Source organism: Dreissena polymorpha, chromosome 3 (assembly GCF_020536995.1).
Source record: "Dreissena polymorpha isolate Duluth1 chromosome 3, UMN_Dpol_1.0, whole genome shotgun sequence".
NCBI classification, from domain to species: Eukaryota; Metazoa; Mollusca; class Bivalvia; order Myida; family Dreissenidae; genus Dreissena; species Dreissena polymorpha.
This window is the reverse complement of record NC_068357.1, coordinates 97,877,965-97,889,998: the sequence shown is the minus strand read 5'-3', so window position 1 is coordinate 97,889,998 and position 12,034 is coordinate 97,877,965. Positions and strand designations below refer to the sequence as shown.

At 33.0% G+C, this 12,034-nt stretch overlaps 1 protein-coding gene across 1 annotated transcript in view; it reads right to left on the bottom strand.

Annotated features, from left to right (window-relative positions):
* Positions 1-6,211, bottom strand: part of LOC127872436 (isoaspartyl peptidase/L-asparaginase-like) — a gene marked incomplete at its 5' end in the record, with an annotated part of 53,830 nt that extends 47,619 nt beyond the window's left edge. The window contains one exon of the mRNA XM_052415767.1: positions 6,101-6,211. Within this exon, the coding sequence (XP_052271727.1) occupies positions 6,101-6,211 (111 nt within the window). The remainder of the gene's footprint in view (positions 1-6,100) is intronic.
* Between the last annotated feature and the right edge of the window lie 5,823 nt (positions 6,212-12,034).

The following is a 12,034-nucleotide window of genomic DNA, read 5'->3' as shown; positions in this document are numbered from 1 at the left end:
TCGGCCGCATAAGTGAACCAAAAAGGCCTCATGGTATACCAGAAAGGCCATACAATAGTTTTTATTATCATTGAATAGTGGTGCTGAATATAATTATCATATCTATTAAATAGTCAAAACTTTTTTATTAGTCTACTTAAAAGCCGTTAAATTTATCATCAAAGTCGGCAAAATTATCGCCAATTATCGCATACAGTATGAATTGTTCGTTAGTCACAATATTTTTCCTTGAGTAATAGATGTTTCAGTTTTTTAATTAAAAGCCGTTAATTTTTGCAACCGATGGCAACATCGCAAATGTGGCACAGGTAAGTAAATTTATTATAATAGAAGACGAAGAACGTTTTTATTGAAATCCGATATAACACATATCTACAATGCGTTTGGTCAAAATGACCCATGCGCATTGTTATAATCGTATAACAAAGTCAAAGTCGTCAAAAAAGTAACATACACAATATATTATTATATATTATTATTTCCTCGAAAACTATCTTCTGCAATGTTTAAAATATAAAAAGTTGAAAGAATTTTCATGTACAAAAAAACTCGCTAATCAGACCGGGTTTTCAAAGGGTCATTCACAGTTTGCGGCATCTGTTTTGATAACGGATTAGTAGAAAGCCCACATATGGTGTAAAATGACACTTATTGGCCCCTATTGATAATTACTTGCGCATTTGAAAATAGTTTCTTAACTTACATTAAATTTGGAAGACTTAAACCGAAAGAAATAAAAAATGTTTTATTCTATGTGATATTATTAAAAATAATAACTGATTGTCTTTATTATTACGATTTCATTAGCATTAAAAAAATCTAGCAAAGTTTATAATGTCTTATTTATTTGCCGACTGCATTAGAATGTCAAATTTATTTAACGTTGGCCACCTTTGAAAAATGGTTTTAAATGTTCCTTTCTAATTTGTCTATATAGAGGATAAACAAGTACAAAGTTATACTCTTTTTTATAACGTGTCCGTTGCAAAACTTACATTTTCTATTTTCGCGTAGTATCTTATTATAACGACTGTGTTTTGCTTTCGGGCGATCGCTTAATATGTTGAGATTAAGCTGTTCGTGTGGACGACCACAAAGACGAATCCAACGTTTGAATTTTTCAAGATTAGTACCCGGTTGAGGGAACGGAAAAAACGTTCTTCCATCTTTTAACCGTTCTGGATACCTTGTGTCTGAATAACAAGTGCCATAACAGCACCTTTCAACCATTTTCTTTGTTTAAAACACAGAATTACGTATCAGCTTATGTGTCGGACAACGGCGAGTTTGACGGACAAAATGGCGGATAGTAACGGGCCTAATCTATGCTGTAATCTGATTGGTTAATAAGCCTGTCAATCAATCGGCTGTCGAAAGGTCAATTACAGAGAAATGTATACAAGTTAGTGATAAACTGATATGAACGGCTGGCTGGGAAAATCTTTATTTACCTGTTTCAATTCACTGGCGGTATCTTGTCGATACAGTGTATAGATGCTATATATATTATTTTCTTTTAACCTGTCTGTGAGCAAGGTAAGTGTTATTCTTTTAATCAACTTCATTTGTTATGGTTAAATGTACAAAATAATTACAAAAAACATCATATTTTCAAACAAAAAAGAAAGTAAAAAATGGCTACCATTACCTTTCTAAGCTCCTGTGACATTTTGTTTACAGTTTAATTTAATAAATGAAGTTCGTCAACTTTTTCTTACGGTTGAATGAGAAATTCAATATGGTAATAATGCATTTTTTTTATATAGATATTTCATTTCTAAATTTGTCTATAATAAAATTACTTTTTTTGGGAGAAATTACCTATCTGTTAATTCTCCTACGATCATTTTCTGTCGCTGCATTAGTGAAATGCGATATTTATGTTGCCAATAGATAAAGTATTATGAATTTAATTTGCTTAACTTCATGACTATTGACTATTGATTACATCTTATTTTTGTTCAAGCACAAAATAACATCAGACAAGCTAGCTGGAAGATTAAAAGCCAGACTGGGTCTCTGTGCAGAAGATCATGAAGATGTCAAGGAATATATGACTTTCTTGAGAAGAAGTTTGATAAATTATTAATACCATATCACCAGCAAACACTAAGCATCTCTGCTCAATGCCTGTGATATATTAAGACGATGAAATGGAACACTGTGAACAGTGCAAAAGCAACTATTCCTGTCTATCCCACTTGCAGATGTAACAATGCAAGTTTCCAACCAATATGGGACTAATTAAAGCTCATTTTACAGCTAGTTGCTGTAACAAATAAACAATCATGAGCAGTCTTTGATATTGTGCAATGGCAATGATAGATTGTAGAGTTACTATAGCACTCGTGTTGATGTAATATGTTTGAATGTAGAAGACATTTTACCTATACTCACTTTATTATGCACTTTTAAATAATTTATATTCCATTACACAATAGCGGCATAAAATAAGTGCATGCATTTATTAATTTTAAAATAGTTACCATGGAAACCACAAAGTGTTAATCATTGTAATGTAACTAGCTGTTTAATATTTATGATTCCTGAATATTTTGTTGTTTGATAAGTTTTATGAAATTTGTAAAATTAATTGAACAATTTATTAAAAATTGAACAAAACAGAGAAAAGTATGTTTGTCTATGTAGGTACTTAATTATGAGATGTTTTGGATTTGTTATAAATTGTTATTGACATTGAATTATTATTATATCTGAATTGCTAAGAGTTTGAAAAAAATGCATTTTTAATAATGTTGTGTATTATTGTTTGCAAAGTTTACTGTTCATTAAACATAACTTTGAAGTATCAAATCTTTTAAATAAATTATTGTTGTTTCACCTCTTTTAAATTAATTATTGTGTGCATGACGTTTGGTTTCCATGGCTACAGTACAACTAAAACCTTAAGATAACTTGTAAGCAATCATTGATTATATTTGGACAAACGTAGATGCAGACTTTATATTCCAATGTCATTAAATTTGTAAAAAATCGGTAACTGTTAGTTACTGTATCTTAATAGATTGTGCTGCAAATTAAATTTGTAACACTAAGCCTTTGTATCTGCATCAGGTTTAGATTTTTTCTTATATCAGTTATTAAACAAACGCTATTATTAGTCACAGTTTTAAAGTAGGTGGTATTGATGATCGCAATCCTTACTCATTGATTCACTTTTTAAAAGCCTCAAAAAACTTGTCATTACTTGATTACCGAAAAATTTAGAACCTTTTTTAACTGCCATAGATATGAGGTTTGTAGAACCCAGGAAACGTACATGTTATGTTTCTTAATCAGAGAACACAGTGACCTTGACCTTTGACCTAATGGCCAAATAATGTAGTGTGATATTGTAGAACTCATTTAGGTCAGGTGTATATACATAGTAAGTCTGAAGATTGTAGATGGAAGCATTTTTGTTCTGGAGCCAACATTAAAGTTTCTTTAAGAGGTTGAAATGACATATTGACCTTTGAGCTTGTGATCTGACACTGGGTATGACCTGTAAAACTCGTAGAGGTGCATCAACATTTAATTTTGAAAGCTGTATGTGGAAATACTTACATTATACAGTCAATGATAAAGATTTCTATAAGAGATCACTTTGACCTAGTGGCCTAAAACAGGGTGTGCCGTGTGAAAGTCATCAAGGTGCATCTACACATGAACTTTGAAGGTTGTATGTGGAAGCAATTCAATTCTGGACCCTATGCTACAGTTTTCTATAAGAGATCACAGTGACCTTTGACCAAGTGACCTAAAAGACGATGTAGTATATATATAAAGCTCAAAAGGGTGCATGAACATATGAAGTTTAAAGGTTGAATGTGCATTTGTTCAAAAGTTATTGCATGAAAACAAATCGGGACGGACAGACGGACAAAAAATCGGGACGGACGTGACGTTCTGGGACAGGGACGGACGGGACAAACTTTCTATATAGCCCCCTGATTCCTATATAGCCCCCAGACATAGGGTCTGTGGGTTTTATAATGTGTGTGTGTGGGGGGGGCAACACTAGCATTGTGATAAATTGTAATTTTAGCACAAAATGGCAAACGAGTAAGCAATTAAGATAAAAATCAGCTTTACATATCTATTAAAAGTGGACATAGTATAACCACATTATATATCAGACAAAGGATTCAAGTTTGTAGAATGATGTTGGATGAAATGCAAAGAATATCATAAAATGTATTATAAAGCATTACAAATACATTCGTATGCAAATATGCCCACATACACTTACAATAGGGGTCTACAAAGCAAAGAAATTGCAACAAAATGGCTGGAAATCAGGTTTTTTGTCACGAAAAAGAATTATAAAGTTGCTGCTCACATAATGTTTCATATTCTTCTCCAGATGGTATCCATGTTTTCCCAACATGGTCGTTAAAAACGCAAATTTCTCCACAATACATAGTTTTCTGGAGAAACCCTGCTGAGAGATTATGTGTAAATTTGTATAAATTCTTTAGTTTTTCTCCCCTAAATGCCTGAACATGGCACATTTTGCCCGATCTTCTACTTCAGGGAGCCACATTTCGTTCATTGTTTTTAAAGAAAATGTGTCAGGATTTTTTTCTACATGAAAGCCAATACCTTTGTTATCAATGTTAATACACAGTTGTTTAAAATTGGACTTTTTTTAATTTTTCCAATTAACTTACCCTATGTAAGTTCACGCTATTTTACAAAGCTGCTCGAATGGTATTACGCTGATCACAATGTATCGGGTTTCCTGGGGTGATCAATGTCTTATTATTGTTTAAGATCATATGGTCATACTAGATTAAACATTGTTCAGCGCAGCTTCGTATACGGTAAAAACACGCCACAAACAACTTATCCATATACATGTAGTTACCACAGGGATCGTTAGGTAAAAAATACTCTATTATACTATATACATATATACAAGGGATACAACTGTCAAATTTTCTGCACAACATCATGGTCTGAACAATAGCAAAAAAATCGCTTCCAAAAGCAATAATTACACAAAAAAACTGTATAACAACAGCTCAGACATTTATCTATCAGATAATAACTATGTTTATATTAGTAAATGTGTTCATAGTTGTGTTTGAAACGAAAGTTTCATGAAAAACGGTAAAATTTTCGAAATGCGACACAGGTGTGCACACTCACTTTGACACATTTTGTTTCATAATTTAATAATTACAGAGAAGTTGAGCAAATTTTACCTTGATTTATTATCCATAGACACTTTATTAATCAAAGTAGACACCTTCCATAATTTCATGTAACTGCATATATATAAAACACCGTAAATATTAAATTTGTTTACATTTCTACTATCTTCAAGGATTTGTATGCAATTTGTCAGGTAATGTTACGTGGAACGTGAATGGCTGGATTTATTACTGCAGTGGACTTTCAACCAAACAAATCGCATGTTAGAAATACATGTGAACTATCCAAAATGAAAGTAAAACATTGTCATTGTGAAATTAAAGCAGATTGATATGAATTTCTAGCAAAATATGCTCACTAAATAGTAGTTATGTTCTATTTTACTATGAAAAAAACTATCCAAAGAATATGAACCAGTAAAAGAGCTTTATAACAAAGGAATACGAAAGTTACTTCTAGAATTCTCAGTTTTCAGCTGTGCACACCTGTGTCCAAGTAAGGATTTTTGAGCATTTCGAATGAAACTTTCTCTCTGAGTACAATGAAAAGCTTGTACTTTATTGCCAAGTGTATTATTTTCTGAAAGATAAATGTCTTGGCTGTTGTAATACAGTTTAATTGGTGTATTTATTGCGTTTGGAAGCAAATATTTCGCTATTGTTTACACCATGGTTGTGTGCAGGAATTTTCACAGTTGTATCCCTTGTATATATATGTAGTATAATAGAATATTTTTACTTAACGGTCCCTATGGTAGTTACAAGTTTTGTGCAAAATCAACCTTTAGCCTGAAAATTACGCGAAGAACTCATTTTTAATTCGTGAACTAAATTAAAAAAATGCATTTACACGTACAATTTTCTTTGCTCCAAGCTATTTAAAAGTTAACATACCTTTCAATTATCCCTCTGTTTATAATACCCACTGACTGTGTACACACCTCGCTCACACTATTGCATTGATTGGTAGCCGCGAGCACACCCTCGATTTTGATTGGTAAAATGAGGCACACCTCTGCACAGAGGAAAAAACGTTGTGTACGGGAGGCTGGTTGAGGCTGGTTGTCTCAAAGCTCCTAAAATGTAATGAGCGTTTAGACCAGCGTTTGTCAATGATGTCAAAATCAAATACAAATGACGACATGAGTGCACATCATATTGGTATATTTTTCGCCACAATGCATATTTGTAAAACGTTTGCAATATAAATATGGTACAGCCATCTCAAGAGCCTGACTGTGTGTGGGGTGGGTTGTGGGTGTGGGTAGGGATGTGGGTGGAGGTTTGGGGTAGGTGTATACACGTCTATCGAGGGTACGGGGCTTGGGTTTGAGCTTTAGTGAATGGTTAACCGTTTCATTAAGTCCTTTGTAAATGCGAGATGAGATATATTAATTTATTACGGTTTAATTATTCGTGATTTTTTAAAAATTAACTTCTAATGGATTTCATATGAACAACAGGCGGTGGCGTTTTTTTTCAGGTTCGCATGGAACCATATGACTGAAAGCCATCGTTAAATAAAACCCCAACGGACCAGTCGATGGGCAGGATAAACGCAAGTGTTTCGAAATTTAGATTAAAGGACACTTGGTATCAGCACAACTATTGATCGTTGTTCGTATTACGAAACATGAAATTGAACATAAATTGTCCCAGTTTGCGGACGATACTACTATTTTATTAGACGGTACTGAAAAATCCTTAAATGAAACTCTTACTGTTATACAGGATTTTTCAAATATCTCAGGTCTTAATGTAAATTTTGATAAAACAAATGTTGTATGGATTGGAAAAAACAAATTTAGTTGTTACACCATAAAAACAAAATGGAAACTTAATTGGATGCAACACAGCTTTAAAATGTTAGGAATAAATTTCCATGTTGACCTGTAAAAATGATTAAAATCAATTATGATGAAAACATTGTCAAAATGGAAAATATTCTGAAAAACTGGGAAAGAAGAATTTTAACACCAATTGGAAAGATAGTAATTGTAAAAACACTTATTGTTTCTTTATTCAATCACTTGTTCATATCAATGCCAAACCCACATGATACTATTTTAAATTCAATAAAATCTTCTCTGATGAGCTTTATTTGGGTTAGTAAAATTATGTTTTCAACAATAGTAAAGGAGTATAATGAAAGAAGATTAAAAATGATCAATTTGGATGCTTTTATTTCAGCATTGAAACTTACATTGATACAAAAAATTCATTCCTTGAAGGGAAATGGAAAGAAATCTCAAAACTCTATTTTGATACATAAAAACTCTTTAATTGCAGATATCATTATGCCTTCAATATATCTTACAGAATTTCTAACCCTTTTTGGGTAGATGTTTAAAAAAACTTCTCACTTTATTGTGGTAAATTGGAAGTAAACACAGAAGATTTCTTGTATTATCCTCTTTTTTTATAATCCAAATATAATGCTAGGAAATAAAAGTTTTTTCTTTAAGTCCTGGTTTGTGGCTGGAATTCAATATATAGGTGATATATTAAAAAATGGAACCTTTATCTCTCTTGGTGAATTAAATAGAATGTACAATTTAAACATAAATTTCATTCATTTCACAGGAGTGACAAGAGCAATTGATAAATTTGTGAAAAAAATACTGTTTATATTGCTCTACTCAGCAAATGATCAAACCCTTTTTGCCCCAATTATTTCAACTTGTACTAAAAAAAGAATCCGGTGCAAAAAGACTATACACCATTCTAAATAAAGTAATGAAAACCCATCAGTTAAAGCAAAATGGTGTACAAAACTCAATACTAATATTGATGAAAAAGAATGGCATTGTTTATTTGAGCTACCCTTTTTAATAACCAGTGATGTAAAGGTTCAGTGGTTCCAATATAGGTTAATTCACAGGATATTAGGAATAATCAGTCTTTTGAATAAAATGAAAATTACTGATGACCCATTTTGTTTTTTTTTGCATACAACGTGAAGACAAGTTAGAATATTTATTCTGGGAATGTCAGATATCTAAAGCAATTATTAATGAAATGTAACCAGAACAATCTTTTCCTTTCATTAACATGACCATCTTTCTACTTGGATATTCAAGTAAATCTGCTAAAGCATTAACTTATGTTATTTTGTTTATTAAGTTATACTTGTACAAGTGTAAAATGAATAAATGCATTCCAGGAGCAAAGATATACACTAAGTACGAATATGATAACTTGAGAAAAATATCAATTTCACAAATAAATTAGATTCTTTTGATAGTGAGTGGGAACAGTTTAATGCTATGTTCTCTCAACTTAGAACTTAAATTTGATGATTGTTGTAGTTTAAAGTACTTTTTACAAATAATATTTAAAGTTATTAAAATCAAATGTAGGACCTAAGTATGTGTTATAAACAATAACTATATGCACATTTTATTGCTTCTCTGTTGCCTCTTCATATGTTATTACAAAGTACACATTGTTTTTGTCATTTCACACTGAAAGATGTTTTTGTTTTCCTTTTTATGTACTTTGCAATATAAATACATTTATGTATTATTGCCTCTCAATGTTTTTGTCATCTGTTATAACAATGTAAACATTCTTTGTTGTCCTTTCATACTGGAAGATGTTTTTTTCTCAATGCTTTTATCACCTGTTATAACAATGCACGCATTCTTTGTTGTGCTTTCAAACTGAAAGATGTATTTTTCTTCCCTAAATGTACTTTGTACATGTTTTTCTTTCTTTCCAACACACAACTTTATATAATTGTAAAGTTTTCAAGACATTTCACTAACTTATATGTTTTGTTTTGACTACTACCATACATGACTTAAGATATGAGTTGGTTGCATTGCATGCTTGTTTTTTTTTGTGTGTTGTGTCGTATTGCATATCATCATTGTTACAATGCATATTGTATATGTACTTGCTTGCAATTTTGAAATAAAATGTGGTGGAAAAATAAATAAATAAAAAAAATCGTTGTTCATATTTAGTTTTTCGTAAAGGTCACACATGTGTGTTTTATAATATTTTAATTTTGAAATTGCGGTAAAATTAATCAAATGGCATGCCTACATTTATAAACAATAAAAAGCCCATATTTTTTAAGAATCATATTTTTTAACAAACACGAACAACAATCAAAACTCCTTGTAAGACCATTGTCGATATCGTGAAGTTATAATCACTATCGTCTTGCCGTGAAGTTACGGGCATATATGAGTGTGTTTTATTTTCAGTTTCAGTCTTGCTGCACGTGTACTTTTAAAGCGAAGAAAGACGGTCGTACGTATACATGAACAAAATACAAACATTTCCATGATGCTTAGTAAAAAAAAACACCTCATTTTGTAAGAGTTTAACCCTTTTTTATCAGTAATGTCAATCGGACTGTTTTTACTTATGTTTTGTGTGCTGTTGTTTTGTAGTATAGCCATGAAATTCGTACTTTCGATGAAGATAAATGTTGAACCGATATCGATAGAAAAGTCGAGCGCCTCTCTATATAATTTGACGTAAGTGTAACAAAAATCAAAGCGTTTTTATTTTAAGAACATATACTAAAATGTGTCATTAACTATCTTTAATGAAGTTGTCCGAGAACCGGAACATCGAAAGACAAAACTTTAACGTATACTTTAACACCTGGCAGTGTTGATCAGTTATATTGTGTACTTAAACAGTAATGTATGTAAATACCAAGTACTGAACAGTAGTGTATGTAAACAACAAGTACTGAACAGTAATGTATGTAAACAACAAGTACTGAACGGTTAGATCTGAATAGTACTAGTTACGTAAACATTGCTGTCTTTTATGTGTCCGTACTTAAACAAACAGTATGGTAACTATATGTTTTTTTAAAGCCGTTTCAACACCTTGCTTGAGATGGGTGTATATGTCTTTCTGTATTATTTACATGTACATGTATTGCATACATGTCCCTCAGTTATTTATTAAAGAAAAACACCATATGCAATGGTAATTCAAATTATTAAATCTATCAGAATTGACCATTTAGTTGGAACATCTTTTAGGCCTTGCATACAAACATGATGGACATCATGTTTTTGAAAAGACCACAATACTTACGTTTTTGTAAGTATGCAGCTTAATTACAGGTACTTATACCGATATTTAAACGTTGTGCATAAAGACTCTTAAGTATTTAAGATATAAAACCATATATTTTTCAAATCTAAGCATGTTTGTGATTTATTATATAATATGCAAACATTATCTTTTAAAAATGTTGAAAATCAATGAAAAATATAAGATATGTTTCTAAAGTTGGTGTTTGGGTTTTTGTTTATGGACCAATTCGACATAAATCAGTTTATTTTGATTTTAACAATAAAAAAGGTATATGATATTATTCTAGGACAATGCCATTCACCTTAATATATGTACCCTCAGAAACCAGCGTCTTGGCAGTTAAAGTTCTACAAACCTAAAAAACGTATCTTTAATCGGTAACTAGTAACCTGACAGTTTAACACACCGTGCGCGTTAAGTGGGCTTGAGCATTTTTCGGTTCAAAGAAAGTCGTTTATCGTTTTCAGTCGCTTGATTAAAATGATTGAGCTCACTTTCTAATTGATTTGATAGCTGCTGCACACCTGCTATGGCTTATATCGTGGGTTGATTTGTGTCTAATATGTCGGAATAAGAAGACTCACAAACACGACGCTGCCATCTGAAAGTAATTGAGAAATTCGTAACACGAAGATTATTTTAATGAATGTGTCATTTATTAAATTACCCCAAAATACTGTACAGAACTATTACTATTTATTTTATCGATGCACAAAGTGTACACATTGACATAGAAAAATAAATGAAATAACAATTTCATATTTAATACGATGTCAGGTCAGGTATGCACACCGTAACCTTCACGTGTAGATTAGATCCACCTCCTCCTCCTCCTCATCATCATCATCATCAACAACATTCTTTTGTGTGCTTCTGAGAGTAATTTATCAATGAGAAGGATGTCCACTCTTTCACATTGTCCATCCAGCTTTTCTTCCGACGGCCTCGACGTCGACCTCACTCTAGCGTGCCCTGCAGAACAGTCTTGCACAGAGAGTCGTGCCTGGCGACGTGTCCAAACCAAACCAGCTTTCGCCGTTTGACGGTCGCCAGTAAGGGCTCTTTCGGACCAAAAAGTGTTGCACTCATGTTCCGGACGTACTCGTTGGCCTTGTGCTACGTGCAGGGGATTCGGAGCAGTCTTCGGAGGCATTTATGTTCAAATGCCTGTATCCTGTGTTCTGTATCCGCGTGAAGCGAAAATGTCTTGCAGTCGTATAGTAGGATGAATACTAGGAGGGAACTGAAGAGCCTGTCCTTGGAGGGGAAGCTGATGAAACTGCTTGTCTACAACCTGCTCAGTCGGTCGCAAAGGCAATTATTATTCGGATCTCGGCGGCACACGTACCATCCTTGTACAGGGCTGCGCCCAAGTAGTTGAAGATGGTCACCTCTTCTAGCTTCTCGCCATTCATGGTGATGTCTGCACTGGTGTTGGTCGTGCTGTTCACCATGATCTTTGACGTCTCCGTGCTTACCCTCATCCCGTATGCTTCTGCTGTTTCATAGTCTATTGCTGACATCTTGAAACTAATTGCTTGTGCTACCCTTGAGGACAATGTATCGTGAAATCTCAAGTTTGAGATGGGGTTTTCACCCTTGGAGATAGGGGGTTGGTAGTCATGGAGAGTCTCCTGCTTTATCTTCTCCAGGAAAAGGTTGAACATGACAGGATAGAGCATACAACCCTGACGGACGCTCACTGATGTCCTAAAGAAGTTTCCCTGCTGTCCCTGCTGTCCGTTGAGAAGTACTGCGCTGCTGGTGTTTCCGTAGAGTTCTTGAATGACTTGTACCATGTCTTC